The 19262-nt window shown below is 43.6% G+C and overlaps 1 protein-coding gene across 2 annotated transcripts in view; it reads left to right on the top strand.

Moving 5' to 3' along the window:
* KDM3B (lysine demethylase 3B) overlaps window positions 1–19262 on the top strand; it is an 86618-nt gene that overhangs the window by 44727 nt on the left and 22629 nt on the right. For both annotated transcript variants that reach the window (XM_025386961.1, XM_025386962.1), the window contains exons 10-12: window positions 1962–2176; window positions 3853–4005; window positions 19003–19110. In XM_025386961.1, coding sequence (XP_025242746.1) covers window positions 1962–2176; window positions 3853–4005; window positions 19003–19110 — 476 coding nt within the window. The remainder of the gene's footprint in view (window positions 1–1961; window positions 2177–3852; window positions 4006–19002; window positions 19111–19262) is intronic.

Here is a 19262-nt window from a genome sequence, read left to right on the forward strand (position 1 = left end):
AATTGGAGTGAATTTGTATGCTGGCAACAGTGATCTGATAGAGAAGAAAATAGATGATATTGAAAAGAGAGGAGAGATTTAGTGGATAAATGTCTTTGGGTTGCAGAAAAGTGATAGGATGTAGCAGGAGATACTGGCCTTTGCTGGTTCAGAGCAGCAGGAAATCATACAGAATACGTGGGCCAAGTTGCAGGTAAGTGTGGTAGTGTCATGGTGTGAGCTTGTGGAAGTTGTCTTCTGGCTCCTGTTTCCTCAGTGGAATAGAAAGCAAGGTCGTCACGGGGGAAGTAATATTGGAGGTATGAATAGAAGGAAGGTATGAAAATAGGCATCTAGGAGAGGGAGTGTACCAAGAAACTGTATCATGACTGTCAGGCAATATTAAGGACTCACCTGAGGTAGGCAGACGTGAATTTAAAGTGTTAAAAGTCCAGGCACAGTGGCTCATGCCTATAATCCGGACACTTTGGAAGGCCGAGGTGGGCGGATCACTTAAGCCCAGGTATTTGAGATTGGCCTGGGCAACATGGCAAGACCCTGTCTCTACAAACAGTTTTAAAAAATGAAAAATTAGGCCGGGTGCAGTGGCTCACGCCTGTAATTCCAGCACTTTGGGAGGCTGAGGCAGGCGGATCACGAGGTCAGGAGATCGAGACCATCCTGGCTTAACACGGTGAAACCCCGTCTCTACTAAAAATACAAAAAATTAGCTGCACGTGGTGTCAGGCACCTGTAGTCCCAGCTACTGAGGAGGCTGAGGTGGGAGAATGGCATGAACCCCAGAGGAGGAGCTTGCAGTGAGCCGAGATCATGCCACTGCACTCCAGCCTGGGTGGCAGAGCGACACTCTGTCCCAAAAAAAAAAAAAAAAATTAAAAATTAGCTGGATGTGGTGGCATGTGCCTGTAATCCTAGCTGCTTGGGAAGCTGAGGTGGCAGGATTGTTTGAGCCCAGGAGGTCAAGGCTGCAGTGAGCTCTGATGGCACCACTGTGCTCCAGCCTGGATGACAGAGCGCAACTTTGTCTCCAAAAAATAGTTACAAGGAAAGTGGCTCTGTGTTGGCCGGGAGTGGTGTGGTTCACGCCTGTAATCCCAGCACTTTGGAAGGCCAAGGCAGGCAGATTACTTGACGTCAGTAGTTCAAGACCAGCCTGGGCAATGTGGTGAAACCCTGTCTCTACTAAAAATACAAAAATTAGCTGGGCATGGTGGCTTGCACCTGTAGTCCCAGCTACTCAAGAGGCTGAGGCAGGAGAATTGATCAAACCCGGGAGGTGGAGGTTGCAGTGAGCCAAGATCATGCCACGGCACTCCAGCCTGGGTGACAGAGCAAGACTCTGTCTTAAAAAAAAAACAACTGGAAAGTGGGTCTGTGTTTTTCTCTGGTCACATTCAGCAGTATGGGTGCAGGTGTAAAACAGGTAAATGGAAAAACTAAGAGCAACTCTGGGACAACTTTTTAAAGAATCTAAACCTGGCCGGGCGCGGTGGCTCAAGCCTGTAATCCCAGCACTTTGGGAGGCCAAGACGGGCGGATCACGAGGTCAGGAGATCGAGACCATCCTGGCGAACACGGTGAAACCCCGTCTCTACTAAAAAATACAAAAAACTAGCCGGGCGACGTGGCGGACGCCTGTGGTCCCAGCTACTCGGGAGGCTGAGGCAGGAGAATGGCGTAAGCCCGGGAGGCGGAGCTTGCAGTGAGCTGAGATCGCGCCACTGCATTCCAGCCTGGGCGACAGAGTGAGACTCCGTCTCAAAAAAAAAAAAAAAAAAAAAAAAAAAAAAGAATCTAAACCTACTAAATGTTATGTTAACAAGCTTTACTGTTAGCAGAGAATGCATACTGTTTTGGTCAACTTTGGTGAAAATTCTTAGTCTGATTCCTGTTGTCTCAGTTTAGGTGTGTGTTAGTTTGCATTGCTACTGCGATTTACCATGTATTTGATCATGTCTCAGGTTGATCTTCACTCGAAAGGGGGTACTCCGTGTGGAGGGGTTTCTAAGCCCCCAGCAAAGTGACCCTGATGCCATGAACCTGTGGATTCCCTCTTCCTCCCTAGCAGAAGGGATAGATCTAGAGACCTCAAAATACATCCTGGCCAACGTTGGGGACCAGTTCTGCCAGCTCGTAATGTCTGAGAAGGAGGCCATGATGATGGTGGAGCCGCACCGTAAGTCACCTTCTCACTTGTCTTCCAGGTGCTCCTAGTGAAAAACTTCTATTTTCTTTCACTTAAAGGGAGGATTGGGGACAGTGGCAGATGGCATTTTCTATGAATGAATTAAGACCAATAAGACTTCTCTTTGTAGCAACTTGTAGTTGAGACCTTAACTATATCCAGCAGACCTCATTCTTTCAGTCTTTGGCAATTAACCAAAATCTCCTTCTCTGCTTGCCTTTCATTTTTGTAGCACAACAGCCATAACATCCATTTAAATTCCCATTTGGGTTTGCTTCATTCTGAATATTTTCAGTTAGCTTTGAACCAATTTCTATTAATAAGCTGTATGGTTTGTAAATAGATGGTGTGCTACTAGGTGCCATGTTTCATACCTAGAACGCACATTATTCATACATTTCAAATATTTCCATGTCTGTAAGATACTATGCCCTATTTTCCAGACTAAGAAAAATTATACTGTGAAATTATATCGTAAATTTCGTTTTTGTTTTTTTTTTGAGACGGAGTCTCACTCTGTCGCCCAGGCTGGAGTGCAGTGGCGCGATCTCAGCTCACTGCAACCTCCACCTCCTGGGTTCACACCGTTCTCCTGCCTCAGCCTCCTGAGTAGCTGGGACTACAGGCACCCACCACCACGCCCAGCTAATTTTTTGTATTTTTAGTAGAGACAGGGTTTCACTGTGTTAGCCAGGATGGTCTCAATCTCCTGACCTCGTGATCCGCCTGCATCGGCCTCCCAATGTGCTGGGATTACAGGCGTGAGCTACCATGCCTGGCCCTATATTCTAAATTTCAAGAGAGGAAACCTCTTATTTTGAAACTCCCCCAGTTAAAAATTTTTCAATTCCAGCCAGGCACAGTGGCTCACGCCTGTAATCTCAGAACTTTGGGAGGCAGAGGCAGGCGGATCATGAGGTCAGGAGTTCGAGACTAGCCTAACCAACATGGTGAAACCCCGTCTCTACTAAAAATACAAAAATTAGCTGGGCTTGGTGGCGGGTGCCTGTAATCCCAGCTACTCGGGAGGCTGAGGCAGGAGAATCGTTTGAACCCGGGAGGCGGAGGTTGCAGTGAGCCAAGATTGTGCCATTGCACTCTAGCCTGGGCAGCAGGGCAAGACTCCATCTCAAAAAAGAAAAAAAAAAGTTATAAGTAAGTTGTACAGTCAGTTTGTTCAGAAATACTAGAAATTCTTGTATTTAGTTTCTCCTACAATTTTTTTTTTTTTTTGAGACGGAGTCTCGCTGTGTCGCCCAGGGTGGAGTGCAGTGGCCGGATTTCAGCTCACTGCAAGCTCCGCCTCCCAGGTTTTTACGCCATTCTCCTGCCTCAGCCTCCCGAGTAGCCGGGACTACGGGCGCCCGCCACCTCGCCCGGCTAGTTTTTTGTATTTTTTAGTAGAGACGGGGTTTCACCGTGTTAGCCAGGATGGTCTCGAACTCCTGACCTCGTGATCCGCCCGTCTTGGCCTCCCAAAGTTCTGGGATTACAGGCTTGAGCCACCGCGCCCGGCCAGTTTCTCCTACAATTATAGAAACACAGACTTCATGAATCTTTGAGTTTTATTGCTTAACAAAATAACTTGAGTAGGGAATCAGTGGGTCTGGGGTCTTTTGCTATTGGTCAGGATGATCAATGCCAATTCTGTTTCGTCTTTCCACCAGAGAAAGTGGCATGGAAGCGAGCTGTGCGTGGTGTACGGGAGATGTGTGATGTGTGTGAAACAACTCTCTTCAACATCCACTGGGTTTGTCGCAAATGTGGATTTGGGGTCTGCCTTGACTGTTACCGGCTCAGGAAAAGCCGGCCACGCAGTGGTAAGTAAACATTGTCCTGTGCAGCTCGAAAGGTAACCTGGAGGTATGTCCTTGGTGTTGTGGGATTTGAAAATTGAGGCAGGAATGGGCTTATGTCTCTCTTTAGCTACTTGGCTTCATTCAACTTTGTTGTATTGTAAGATCTTAAAATGGCAAATACTTAGCCTAGGAAGGCTGAAACAGGACAAGAAAGGTTATTAATTTTCCCTTGTTTTGTTTTGTTTTTGTTTTTGTTTTAAGGCAGGTTCTCGCTCTGTCACCCAGGTTGGAATGCAGCAGCACAATCACAGCTTACTGCACCCTTGACCTCCTAGAGATCTTCCTCGACCTCTCAGAGTGCTGGGAATCACAGGCATGAGCCACCGTACCTGTGTTTTTTTTAAATAACATCTTTATTGAGGTATAATTCACATACCATAAAATTCACCCCTTTTAATGTGTACAAGGCTTAGTGTGGTGGCTCATGCCTGTAATTCCAGCACTTTGAGAGGTTGAGATAGGAGGATCACTTGAGGCCGGGGGTTTGAGACCAGTCTGGGCAACACAGCAAGACCCCATCTCTACAAAATAAAATAAAATTAGCTAGCTAGACATGGTGGCATATGCTTGTAGTCATAGCTACTCAGGAGGCTGAGGCAGGAGGATCACCTCAGCTCAGAGTATGAGGTTATAGTAAGCTGTGATCATGCCACTGCATTCCAGCCTGCACAGCAGAGTGAGACCTGCCTAAAAATCAATTAATTAATTAAATAAAGTAAATCTAAAAGGTTGTACAGCCATCACCATTATCTAATTCCATTTTCATCACCCCACACCCCACCTGACAACCCATACCTATTATCACTCCCCGTTCCTCCTCAGCCCTTGGCATCCGCTAGTCCGCTTTTCTCTCTTTTTTTTAGACTAATGCTATTTTAACAAGTAGTCTGCTTTTTGTCTCTGTAGATTTGCCTATTCTGGACATATATCATAAAAATAGAATCGGCCAGGCACCATGGCTCACGCCTGTAATCCCAGCACTTTGGGAGACCAAGGCGGGCGGATCCCAAGGTCAGGAGTTCAAGACCAGCCTGGCCAATATGGTGAAACCCCGTCTCTACTAAAAATACAAAAATTAGCCAGGCGTGGTGGTGTGTGCCTGTAATCCCAGCTACTCGAGAGGCTGAGGCAGGAGAGTCACTTAAACCCGGGAGATGGAGGTTGCAGTGAGTTGAAATCATACCGCTGTACTCCAGCCTAGGCAACAGAGCAAGACTTCATCTCAAAAAAAAAAAAAAAAAAAAAAAAATACACTATTATGTCTAGTGCATAGCTAAGTAACTTGCTAAACAGTTTGATTCTTCCAAGGCTTGCTTTACACTTTGTTATGCCTTCTGTGACTAGCCCTTTTCACTTAGTGTAATGTTTTAAAGTTTCATCTGTATTTTAGCACATGTGAACCATTCATCATTCCTTTGCATTGCCAAATAATACTCCTTTTTTGGATATACTACATTTTGTTTATTCACCAGTTGATGGACTTTTGGGTTGCCTCCACATTTGGCTATTATGAATAGTGCTACTGTGAACATTTGTGTACAGTTTTTTTGTGTGAATTTATGGTTGCATTTCTCTTGAGTGTATATATATATGTAGGAGTGGAATTGTCTAGGGCATATGACAATTCTACTTTTAACCTTTTGAGGAACTGCCAGACTATATTTTAAAGTAGCTGCAGTATTTTACAATCCCACCAGCAATGTATGAGGGAATTTTCCACATTCTTGCCAACACTTGTCCTTTGTCTTTTTTGTTACAGCCATCACAGTGGCTGTGAAGTAGTATCTCATTGTGTCATTTTGATTTGCTTTCCCCTGGTGACTAACGATGTTGAGTATCTTTTCTTGTGCTTTTTTTTTCTTTTCTTTTCTTTTCTTTTTTTTTTATTTGTTTTTAAGAAAGGGTCTAGCTTTGTCAGTCAGGCTGGAGTGCAGTGGCATGATCATGACTCATTGCAGCCTCATCCTCCTGGGCCCAAGCAGTTCTCCCATCTAAGCTTCCTGCATAGCTGGGACTACAGGCATGTGCTATCATGCCTGGCTTATTTTTTTTAGTAGAGATGGAGTCTTGCTACATTGCCCAGTCTGGTCTCTAATTCCCAGGCTGAAGTGATCCTCCTGCCTTGGCCTCCCAAACTGCTGGAATTATAGGTGTGAGTCACTGTGCCCAGCCATTTGTTTATTTTCTTATGAAAAATGTCTGTTCAAATTATTTGCTGCCCTTGGCTCTTGCTTTATCTTATTATATGCCAAAAACCCTCCTTACCCCTTGACTTTTTCAGTCTTCCCTCTTCAGAGGTACAATATAATCATTGTACAGTGGTTTAGAGTTTAGGCTACTGTGATGTGACACCTATTTCTACCTCTTATTGTACCAATAATTGTATTTTGGGCTAGTTACTTAATCCTGCAGAGCCTCAGGTTTCTTGTCTGCAAAACAAAGGTATCAGTACTTCCCTCACAGCTTTGTTGTTTTGAAAGAGATGTATGTAACGTGGTTAGAACAGGACCTGACACCCACCAGGTATTCCATAAATGTTAGCTGCTAGAGTATTCTCCTCCCGCCCATGAAAGATTAACTGCCGCAGGAATTGCCCTCCTGCCATAAACAGTGAGAAAATTAGATAAAATATATGAAACCACAGTTTTTGACATCGAACAACAGGCAACATGGGACTGTTATCTCTGAGAGAAGGGGAAAAAACAAGGTGATCCCTACAGTTGCCCTGGCTTACTGCTTAGGCACAGTTCCTAGCTATAGCAAGGGAAAGAGAACCGAAACAGAAACTGCCAACCTTACTGACTAGAGACAGAGATGACAGTCTGAGAAGAGTAAGGCAAAGTGCTGAAAATGTTGGAAGTGCACAGAGATCTACAGAGAGCCCCTTGGTTTTTTGCCTATATAATAATCTGTGCATGAATGAGATGAAACTCCACAAAGCCCAAGATGGAACCTTCAGAAAGCAGTTGACTGAATAATTCACAAAATTCATGATTTGTATTCCCACCAGCCAATGTGAAGAGTAGTGGGACTAATTTAGTCTCAGAATAAAAACTATTCTGGAGCCTCCATAACAAAGTATAAAGCAAGCCTTGGAAGAGTCAAACTGATCAGCAAGTTACTTAATTGTGCACCACACTAACACCAAATACCCTTTAATGGAATAAAGGAGCATCCTTCAAACAAAACCTGTTACCCAGAAAAATAAGTCACAAAGCCTTGCATTTAATCAGTAATTATCAAGTGTGCAAAAATACCAACTTACATGACCAGTAAGCCGAGGAGGGGTAATCAATCAATAGGAAAAAACCCCAGAATGACAGCGAAATAGAATAGAAAAGAACCAGCCTGGCACAGTGGCTCATGCCTGTAATCTCAGAACTTTGGGAGGCCCAGGCAGGTGGATAACCTGAGGTCTGGAGTTCGAGACCAGCCTGTCCAACATGGTGAAACCCTGTCTCCACGAAAAATACAAAAAATTAGCCAGGCATGGTGGCAGGTGCCCGTGATCCCAGCTACTCGGGAGGCTAAGGCAGGAGAATCACTTGAATTCGGGAGGCAGAGGTTGCAGTGAGCCAAGATCATGTCATTGTACTCCAGCCTGGGCAACAAGAGCGAAACTCTGTCTCAGAAAAAAAAAAAAAAAGAATAGAAAAGAACCTTAAGCCAGGTATGGGGGCTCACACCTGTAATCCCAGCACTTTGGGAGGCTGAGGTGGGAGGATCACTTACGTCCAGGAGTTCATTTCCAACCTGGGCAATATAGCAAGACCCCATCTCAACCAAAAAAAGAAGAACTTTAATGTAGCTACTATACATCTTATACATATGATTAAGGATTTAAAGAAAAACATGATGTGATGAGGAGAGAAAAAGAAGATATATAAAGGCCCAAATGAAAACTTATAGAGATGAAAAATATCTCAGATATTTACACTAGATGAGATTAACAGCAGATTAGATAATATAGAAGGAAAAAAAAAAGACTAAACTTGCGGACACGACAAAAGAAACTATCTAAAACAAAGCACAGAGAAAAATGACCTACATTTATTAATTGAAGAATGCTTTGTAGAGCTGCAGGAAATACCAGGTGGTCTACCAAACGTACAAGTAGAGTTTCAGAAAGAAAAAGTGGGAGAGCAGAGACAGAAAAAATATTTAAATAAAACCAAAAAATTTCCAGATTTGGTGAAAATTATATACAGACAAAATTAACAAATTCCAAACAATAGAAACATTAAGAAAACCACACCAAAGCACATTTTGTGTAGAGTAACAAAGAAAAGAATGAAAGCCTGGATGGGCGCCGTGGCTCATGCCTGTAATCCCAGCACTTTGGGAGACCAAGGTGGGCGGATCACCTGAGGTCAGGAGTTGGAGACCAACCTGGCCAATATGGTGAAATCCTGTCTCTACTAAAAATACAAAATTAGCCGGGTGTGGTGGCACATGCCTGTAGTCCCAGCTGAGGCAGGCTGAGGCAGGAGAATCACTTGAACCTGGAAAGCGGAGGTTGAGGTGAGCCAAGGTCGTGCCGTTGCACTTCAGCCTGGGCAACAAGAACAAAACTCTGTCTCAAAAAATAAAAAAAAATTAAAAAAAAGAAAGACAACCAATTTGTCAGAAGTCCTGTAGGCCAGAAGACAACAGAAAACAATGGAATGAACTTTTTTGTTTTGTTTTGTTTTTTCTTTTTTTTTTCTTGAGATGGAGTCTCACTGTTGCCCAGGCTAGAATGCAGGGGCGTGATCTCGGCTCACTACAATCGCCACCTCCTGAGTTCAAGCTATTCTCCTGCCTCAGCCCCTTCAAGTAGCTGGGATTACAGGCATGTGCCACCATGCCCTGCTAATTTTTTTTTTTTTTTTTTTTTTGTATTTTTAATAGAGTCAGGGTTTTGCCATGTTAATTAATCAGGCTCGTCTCAAACTCCTGATTACAGATGTGAGGCACCGTGCCCGGCCTACAAATTTTTCTTTTTTTTTTTTTTTTTTTTTTGAGACGGAGTGTTGCACCGTCGACCAGGCTGGAGTGCAGTGGTGCGATCTCGGCTCACTGCAATCTCTGCCTCCCAGGTTCAAGTGATTCTGCTGCCTCAGCCTCCCAAGTAGCTGGGATTACAGGTTACTGCCACCACACCTGGCTAATTTTTTGTACTTTTAGTAGAGATGGGGTTTCACTATGTTAGCAGGCTAGTTTGAACTCCTGACCTCATGATCCACCCGCCTTGGACTCCCAAAGTCCTGGGATTACAGGCGTGAGCCACCATGCCCCGCCACAAATATTTTTTAAAAGTAGCCAGGCATGGTGACACATGCCTGTGGTCACAGCTACTTGGGAGGTTGAGGTGGGAGGATCACTTGAGCTGGGAGGTTGAGCCATGATCACTTCACTGCACTCTAGTGTAGGCAACAGAGTGAGACTCTGTCTTACAAAAGAAAAAAAAACGAGTGACCATTCTATCAGCTTTTCTTAAACCAAGAAAAGCTGATAGAATGCACCACCAGCAGATCCACACGATAATAAAGTTAAAGGTAGTTATTCAGGCAGAAGAAAATGATATGGAAATCAGAACTTACACAAAGTAATGGAGAACATCCTACATGGTGTATATGAGTGAATATAAAAGATCTCTTTTTCTCATATATAATATTTTTAAAAGTTAATTGTTTAAAAGCAAAAATAGTAACAATGTATTTTGGGGTTTATACTATATGTAAAATTCAAATATATAATAGCAGCACAGAGAAAAAGAGGGAAAAATGGAAGTATAGTTTTGTAAGGATCTTACACTGTATATAAAGTGAATGTAAAGTGAAGATAGACTCTTAAGTTGAAGATTAATACTGAAAATCCTAAAGCAACCACTTAAAAACAAAGAAATATAGCTAATAAGTTCAAAATGGAAAACAAAATCAAATCACAAAAAATATGTAAGTAATTCAAAAGAAGGCAGGAAAAATGAAACCATAAAGAAATGGGACTGACTGGGTTCGGTGGCTCACACCTGCAATCCCAACACTTTGAGAAGTCAAGATGGGGGTTACTTGAGGCCAGGAGTTCAAGACCAGTCTGGGCAACATAGCAAGACTCCAATTTCTACAAAAAATTTAAGTATTAGCTGGGCATGGTGGCACACACCTGTGGTCCCAACTACTCAGAGGCTGATGGGAGAAGATCATTTGAGCCCAGAAGGTTGAGACTGCAGGGAGCCGTGATTGCACCACTGCATTCCAGCCTGGGTGACAGAGTGCAACCCTGTCTCAAAAGTTAAGGCCAGGCGCAGTGGCTCACGCCTGTAATCCCAGCACTTTGGGAGGCTGAGGCAGGTGGATCACCTGAGGTCAGGAGTTTGAGACCAGCCTGGCCAACATGGTGAAACCCTGTCTCTACTAAAAATACAAAAAAAATTAGCCAAGCATGGTGGCGGGCACCTGTAGACCTAGCTACTCAGGAGGTCTCACTTAGGCGGAGGTTACAGTGAGCTGAGGTCGCGACGTTGCACTCTAGCCTAGGCAACAAGAGTGAAACTCTGTCTCAAAAAAAATAAAAAAAAGAAAAGTTAAACAATTAACTTTTTAAAAGAGTATAAATGAGAAAAAGATATTTTATATGTACTAATCTTCTGCCTACATGATAAAAAAGAGAATATACAGTTTACTAATGAGAGATCGCAGGCACAGTGATGTGTGCCTATACTGTCATCTACTTGAGAGTCTTAGGTGGGAGGGTCACTTGAATCCAGGAGTTTGAGACCAGCAGGGGAATATAGTGAGACCCTATCTCTTTTATAATAAAAAAAAGAATATGAGGACCACAATACAGATCCTTTAGACATTAAAAGGGTAAGTAAAATGAACATTATTATGCCAATAATTTTTTTTTTTTTTTCAGACAGTGTCTATCTCTGTCTCCCGGGCTGGAGTGCAGTGGCACCATCTCAGCCCACTGCAACCTCCACCTTCCGGGTTCAAGCGATTCTCCTTCCCTAGCCTCCCAAGTGGCTGGGGTTACAGGTGCGTGCCACCAAACCTAGCTAATTTTTGTATTTTTAGTAGAGACCGAGTTTTGGCATGTTGGCCAGGCTGGTTTTGAACTCCTGACCTCAGGCAATCTGCCCGCCTCAGCCTGCCAAAGTGCTGGGATTACAGGTGTGAGCCACCACGCCCAGCCTATGCTTTTACAGCTTAGATATAATGGACAAATTCCATGAAAAACACAAACCATCAAAATTCCCTCGAGAACAAATAGAGAACCTAAATAACTTTACATTAAAAAATTGGTCTTTTCCTCTTGGAAGTCCCCTCTCTCTCACTAGAGAGAGATCTGTTTTCCTTTCTTTTTCTTTCTCTTTCTTTTGCCTGTTAAACCTCCACTCCTAAATTCCTCATGTGTGTCCATGTCCAAAATTTTCCTGGCACGAGATGATGAACCTCAGGTATTTACCCCAGACAACATAGCTGCTTCATATTGGGAACCTCGTCCCAGATACCAAGGTACAGCATTCATCAAAATGCAACATCTGGTGGAGGCAAACCAGTGTTACAACCCATCGGAATGGCTAACAGCAATCAAACTCCAAATGGTGCTACAGTCAGAACCACACATGGACATGCCTTTCTTCTGAGGACCCTTAGATCAACCCCAGGAGGAGCCCTACCTGCTGTTCCCCACACAACACCTCTTTTCAGCAGGAAGTAGCCAGAAAGAGCCCTCATCCAATACCCCCTAATAGCAGTTAGGGTTACCACTCCAGAGGGCGGAATGATACAGGTGTTAAGAAGAAATTACTTAGGGGCCGGGCGCGGTGGCTCAAGCCTGTAATCCCAGCACTTTGGGAGGCCGAAACGGGTGGATCACGAGGTCAGGAGATCGAGACCATCCTAGCTAACACGGTGAAACCCCGTCTCTACTAAAAAATACAAAAAACTAGCCGGGCGAGGTGGCGGGCGCCTGTAGTCCCAGCTACTCGGGAGGCTGAGGCAGGAGAACGGCGTGAACCCAGGAGGCGGATCTTGCAGTGAGCTGAGATCCGGCCACTGCACTCCAGCCTGGGCGACAGAGCGAGACTCCGTCTCAAAAAAAAAAAAAAAAAAGAAAGAAATTACTTAGGCAGATACTGAGGGTACAGAAGTCCTTGGTAAGGTTTTCCATTTAATGAAAAGCAGCCCCAAATTATTTTCTTTCTGACAAAGAGCAGCCTGTAAAATTGAGTTGCAGACAGATGTTAGCAGTTATGAAATCATGTTCAAGATGGGAGCTCCATCTTCCCTTCTCTTTGTCAACCACATGTACAGTAAGGAGCAGACAAGATGGCACCAGCCAAGGGGAAAGTTCATTTGCATAATAAGATTAGGGTGGGGCAGTCAGCCTTCCCCTAATACTATGTAAACATCATACCTGATTGAACCAATCTGTAATCCCTATGTAAATCAGACACCGCCTTCTCAAGCCTGACTATAAAATCCAGTACATCTGCCACCAGCTGGTCTTTTCCTCTCGGGAGTCCCCTCTCTCTCACTAGAGAGCTGTTTTCCTTTCTCTTTCTTGTTTTTTGTTTTTGTTTTTGCCTATTAAATCTTTGCTCTTAAACTCCTAAAAAAAAAAGAGAGAAAGAAAGAAATTGAATTTGCAGTTTCAAAAACCTTTCAACAAAGAAGACTTAAGGTCTAGATGGTGGCCTTACTAGTAAATTACAGCAAACGTTTAAGGAGGAAGTAATACCAACTATGCACACAGTCTTTCAGAAAATTGAAGGAAACACTTACCAGCTTGTTTTATGAAGCCAGCATTATACTAACATCAAAACCAAATAAAGACGTGAGAAGCAGAGAAAGTTACAACCCCAGTATGAGTTATAAACATAGATGTAGGCTGGGCGCAGTGGCTCACGCCTGTAATCCCAGCACTTTGGGAGGCCGAGGCGGGCAGATCACAAGGTCAGGAGATCGAGACCACAGTGAAACCCCGTCTCTACTAAAAATACAAAAAAAAATTAGCCGGGCGCAGTGGTGGGCACCTGTAGTCCCAGCTACTCAGGAGGCTGAGGCAGGAGAATGGCGTGAACCCGGGAGGCGGAGCTTGCAGTGAGCCGAGATCGCGCCACTGCACTCCAGCCTGGGCGACAGCGCGAGACTCCGTCTCAAAAAAAAAAAAAAAAAAAAAACATAGATGTAAAAATAGATGTAAAAATATTTTATAAAATTTAAGCAAGTTTGAGTCAAGAGATACATAAAAAGAATAATACATCATGAACAAATGGGGTTCACTTGAAAATCAGTGCAGTCCACTATATTAGTAGACTAAAAAATAACCACATGATTTCAACATATAGCAGAAAAATCATTTGTCTAAATTATCAAAAACCTAGGCTATGCATTCTCATCAGGTGAAAATTGGCTCTTGCTGGGGACGGAGAATCTAAAATGTTAAAAAATTTTTGTGCCCTTTCAGGGGGCCATAATACATAAACAGATATACAGTATATCTGGTATTAAAATTTCTTGGGTGGAGAGCATAATGACCACAAAACAAAATCTGAAAAGGCTCTTTGGAGAATGATAATGAAATAATGTTTGAAAAACACAACTGTGTATAAGTAGAATATCATATGTAATATGAAAGATTGACTTCTTCCTCTTAGGTTCAGGAACAAAGCAAGGATGTCTGCTTTTGTAACTTCTATTCAGTATTTTACTGGAGTTAGTGGTCAGTATGAAGAAATAAAGGGGAAAAGGAAAACAAAAAAGAGACATACAGATTGGAAAGAGGTAAAATGGTTTTTATTCTCAGACAACGTGATCATCTATTTAGAAATCCAGAGATCTACAAAAAAGCTAATTAATGAGTTTTTTTTCAATGTTAGAGGATACAAAGTCAACATACAAAGATTAATTATTTTTCTGTATAATAGCAGTGAACAATTAGAAATTGAAATGTAATGGGAGGTTGAAGCAGGAGAATTCCTTGAACCTGGGAGGCGGAAGCTTCAGTGAGCCAAGATCGCACCACAGCGTTATTTACAATAGCATCGTAAAATCATGAAGTGCTTAGGGACAAATTTAGCCAATACCTACAAGACACATACACTGAAGACTACAACATATTACTGAAATTAAAGAATATCTAAATAAATGAAGAGATATACCATATTTGTGGATCTGAAGATTGAATATGGGCTGCGTGTGGTGGCTCATGTCTAATCCTAGCATTTTGGGAAGCTGAAGTGGGAGAATCACTTGAGGCCAGGAGTTTGAGACCAGCCTGGGCAACACAGCAAGATCCCATCTCTACAAAAAGAAAAGATAAAGAAAAAAATAATAATAATGAAAAATAGGCCGGGCACCGTGGTTCACTCACGCTTGTAATCCCAGCACTTTGGGAGGCCACCTGAGGTCAGGAGTTTGAGACCGGCCTTACCAACATGGAGAAACCCTGTCTCTACTAAAAATACAAAATTAGTCAGGCATGGTGGCACATGCCTATAATCCCAGCTCCTCGGGAGGCTGAGGCAGGAGAATCGCTTGAACCCAGGAGGCAGAGGTTGCGGTGAGCAGAGATCATGCCATTGCACTCCAGCCTGGGCAACGAGCGAAACTCTGTCTTAAAAAAAAAAGAGGAGAAAAGAAAAATAGAGGATTGAATACTAAGATGTTACTTCTTCTAAATTGATATGTAATTAAATGCAATTCCAAATCAAAGTCTCAGTAGACCATTTTGTAGAAATTGACAAGATGTTTCTGAAATTTATATGAAATACAGAGGATCTAGAATAACCAAAACAATTTTGAAATAGATTCAAGTTGAAGGACTTGTACTACATTTCAAGAATTAATATTAAAGCTACAGTAATCAAGACACTGTGGTAAGGGAACAGAAAACAATCTAGAAGTAAACCCACACCTACATAATCAACTGTGACAAAGGTGCCAAGGTAGTTCAGTAGGGGAAAGGATAGCCCTTTCATAAATGGTACTGGAACAACTGTATATCCATATTCAAAGAAAAAAAGAGGAACTTCTCCCTTTACCTCCTACCATATACAAAATACTAACTCTTGGTGGACCATAAGCCTAAACATAAAAGCTAAAACTAAAACTTCTAGAAAGAAATAAAATATTTGTATCCTTGCACTAAACAAATATTTCTTAGAACACAATGCAAATGAAAAACAAATATAAAAGTTTATTTTTTGGCCAGGCGCGGTGGCTCAAGCCTGTAATCCCAGCACTTTGGGAGGCCAAGACGGGCGGATCACAAGGTCAGGAGATCGAGACCATCCTGGCTAACACAGTGAAGCCCCGTCTCTACTAAAAACAAAAAAAATAGCCGGGCGAGGTGGCGGGCGCCTGTACTCCCAGCTACTCGGAAGGCTGAGGCAGAAGAATGGTGTAAAGCCAGGAGGCGGAGCTTGCAGTGAGCTGAGATCCGGCCACTGCACTCCAGCCCGGGCGGCAGAGCGAGACTCCGTCTCAAAAAAAAAAAAAAAGTTTATTTTTTATTCTTAATTTTTTTTTTTTTTTGGTGAGACAGTCTCACCCTGTCACCCAGGCTGGAGTGCAGTGGTGCAATCTTAGCTCACTGCAGCCTCCACCTCCCAGGATCAAGCGATCCTCCTGCCTCAGCCTCCCGAGCAGTCAGGATTACAGGTGCCCGCCACCACACCCAGCCAATTTTTTTGTATTTTTAGTAGAGATAGGGTTTCACCATGTTGGCCAGGCTGGTCTCAAACTCCTGACCTCGGGTGATCCACCTGCCTCGGCCTCCCAAAGTGCTGGGATTACAGGCACGAGCTGTTGTGCCCAGCCTAATATACAAGTTTAAAACTTTTATCTTTTCAGAAGACACGTTAAGGCTGGGCACGGTGGACTCGTGCTTGTAATCCCAGCACTTTGGGAGGCCGAGACAGGTGGATCACCTGAGGTCAGGATTTCAAGACCAGCCTGGCCCACATGATGAAACCCTGTCCCTACTAAAAATACAGAGAATTAGCCGGGCATGGTGGCAGGCACCTGTAATCCCAGCTGCTCGGGAAGCTGCGGCAGGAGGATCACTTCAACCCAGGAGGCAGAGGTTGCGGTGAACCGAGAATGCACCACTGCACTCCAGCTGGGCAAAAGAGTGAGACCCCGCCTCCAAAAAAAAAAAAAAAAAAAGACACATTTAAGAAAATGAAAATAGCCCAGGCACAGTGGCTTATAACCTGTATTCCCAACAGTTACAGAGGCCAAGGCAGTGGGATTGCTTGAGCCCAGGAGTTCAGGACCAGCCTAGGCAACATAGGGAGACCTCATCTCTACAAAAAAACATTTAAAAATTAGCGAGACGTGGTGGCTTTCACCTGTGGTCCCAGCTACTCAGGAGGCTGAGGTGGGAGAATTATTTAACCCTGGGAGGTTGAGGCTGCAGTGAGCCATGATTGTGCCATTGCACTCCAGCCTGGGTGACAGAGTGAGACCCTGTCTCCAAAAAGCAAATGAAAAGCTGCTGTGCATAGTGGTGTACACCTATAATCCCAGCTACTTGGGAGGCTGAGACAGAAGGATCGCTAGAGTCCAGCAGGAGTTTGACACCAGCCTGGGCAAACAAGCCCGTTTTTTTGTTATTGTTGTTCTGTTTTGGTTTGGTTTTGTAGAAATGGGGTCTCACTGTGTTGCCCATCCTGGTGTTTAACTCTTATGCTCAAGCAATTCTTCCACATTGGCCTTCCAAAGTGCTACAGGTATGAGCCACCATGCCAGCCCAAGCTAGTTTTAAAAAGGTTTGAACAGATACCTCACCAAAAAAGATAGATCGATGACAGATAAGTACACGGGAAAAATTGTAATTCATTTGGGAAATATAAATTAAAACCATAATGAGAAATCATTATGTCCACTAGAATGGCTAAAAATTTTTTTTTTTTTTTGGAGACAAAGTCTTGCTCTGTTGCCCAGGCTGGAGTACAGTGGCCGGATCTCAGCTCACTGCAAGCTCCGCCTCCCAGGTTCAGGCCATTCTCCTGCCTCAGCCTCCCAAGTAGCTGGGACTACAGGCGCCCGCCGCCTCACCCGGCTAGTTTTTTGTATTTTTTTAGTAGAGACGGGGTTTCACCGTTTTAGCCAGGATGGTCTCGATCTCCTGACCTCGTGATCCGCCCGTCTCGGCCTCCCAAAGTGCTGGGATTACAGGCTTGAGCCACCGCACCCGGCCATGGCTAAAATTTTTTAAACTGACAGTATCAGCCGGGCGCAGCAGCTCATACCTGTAATCCCAGCACTTTGGGAGGCCGACGTGGGTGGATCATGAGGTCAGGAGATTGAGACCATCCTGGCTAACATGGTGAAACCCTGTCTCTATGAAAAACACAAAAAATTATCTGGGCATAGTGGCACGTGCCTGTAGTCTCAGCTACTCGAGAGGCGGAGGCAGGAGAATTGCTTGAACCTGGGAGGCGGAGGTTGCAGTGAGCCGAGATCTCGCCACTGCACTCCAGCCTGGGCGACAGAGTGAGACTCCATCTCAAAAGAAACAAAACCGGACAGTATCAAGTATTATCAAGGATGTGGAAGAAGTAGACCTTTTAAATATTGCTGGTAGGAATGCAGATTGGTACCATCACTTTGGAAAGCAATAAGGTCATTTCTTACAAAGTTATAAAACTAAAATTTACCATATGACCTAGCATCCCACTGCTAGGTATTTACAAGAGAAATGAAAACATTTCCCCAAAAAGACCTGTACATCAATGTTTATATCTGCTTTATTTATTTTTTTGTTTTTTGTTTTTTGTTTTTCAGACAGTGTCTCTTTGTGTTGCCCAGGCTGGAGTGCAGTGGAGCGATCTCTGCTCCCTGCAGCCTCCGCCTCCCAGGCTCAAACAGTCCTCCTACCTCAGTCTCCCAAGTAGCTGGGGCCACAGGCATGCACCACCACACTTGGCTAATTTTTTTTTTTTTTTTTTTGTCATGTTGTCCAGGCCGGTCTCAAACTCCTGGGCTCAAGTTCCTGAGCCCACCTCGGCCTCCCAAAGTGCTGGTATTACAGGTGTGAGCCACTGCACCCAGCCGTGTAGCAGCTTTATTTATAATAGCCAAAAATTGGAAACAGTCCAAATGTTCACCAGCTGATGAACAGATAAGTTATGGCACATTCATACCGTGGAATACTACTCAGCTATAAAAAGGAATGAATCACTAATACACACAACAATGTAGGTGACTCAAAAGCATTATGCTAAGTGAAAGAAACCCAACACAAAAACTGCATCCTACATGCTTCCATTTATATGAAATTTTTGAAAAGCAAAACTTTAGTATTATAAAGTTGATCACTGATGGCCAGGGCTTGAGGGAAGAGAACTGACTACAAAAAGCCTGAGAGAACTTTTGTAGATGGAATCGAAAGGTTCTTCGTCATGATTGTGGTAGTTGTTCATTCAGTTTCTCTAAACTCACTGAAGTAAACACTTTAAATTGCTGGATTTATTCTTTATAAATTATACCTTAGGTTGGGCACAGTGACTCATGCCTGTAATCCCAGCACTTTGGGAAGCCAAGGCCAGCCCAGGAACTTGAGCCCAGGAGTTGAAGACCAGCCTGGGTGACATGGCGAAACTCCATCTCTACAAAAAAATACAAACATTAGTTGGGAGTGATGGTGCATTCCTGTAGTCCCAGCTACTCTGCAGGCTAGGGTGGGAGGATGGCTTGAGCCAGGGAGGCGGAGGTTGCAGTGAGCCATGATCAAGCCACTAGACTCCAGCATGGATGATAGAGCCAAACCTTGTCTCAAAAATAAATAAATAAATAAATAAATGAAATCTCAGTAAAGCAGGGGCCTTTTTTTTTTTTTTTAATTAGCTGTTATCTCCTTTGGCCATGAGAAAATTGGCCTTTGGGGTTCTGAAACTCCCACTCACTGAGAAGGATCCATTTTTGTGACCCTTATAAGTAAAATCATTCATTTCTGTTTCAGAGACAGAAGAGATGGGTGATGAAGAAGTTTTCTCCTGGTTGAAGTGTGCAAAGGGACAGTCCCACGAACCAGAGAATCTCATGCCCACGCAAATTATTCCTGGCACAGGTAAGGAAATTCCTTTTTTAGATTTGGTGGAAAAAATGTTTTTAGTTGAGATAGCCATACACCATAACATTTTTTGAAATGATTTAGCCTGATTTTTTCTTTTAAGCATCATCATATTTCTCTGAGAATCTGGATGATGATGATGATGATGA

This window comes from Theropithecus gelada, chromosome 6, assembly GCF_003255815.1.
Source record: "Theropithecus gelada isolate Dixy chromosome 6, Tgel_1.0, whole genome shotgun sequence".
In the NCBI taxonomy this organism is placed as follows: Eukaryota; Metazoa; Chordata; class Mammalia; order Primates; family Cercopithecidae; genus Theropithecus; species Theropithecus gelada.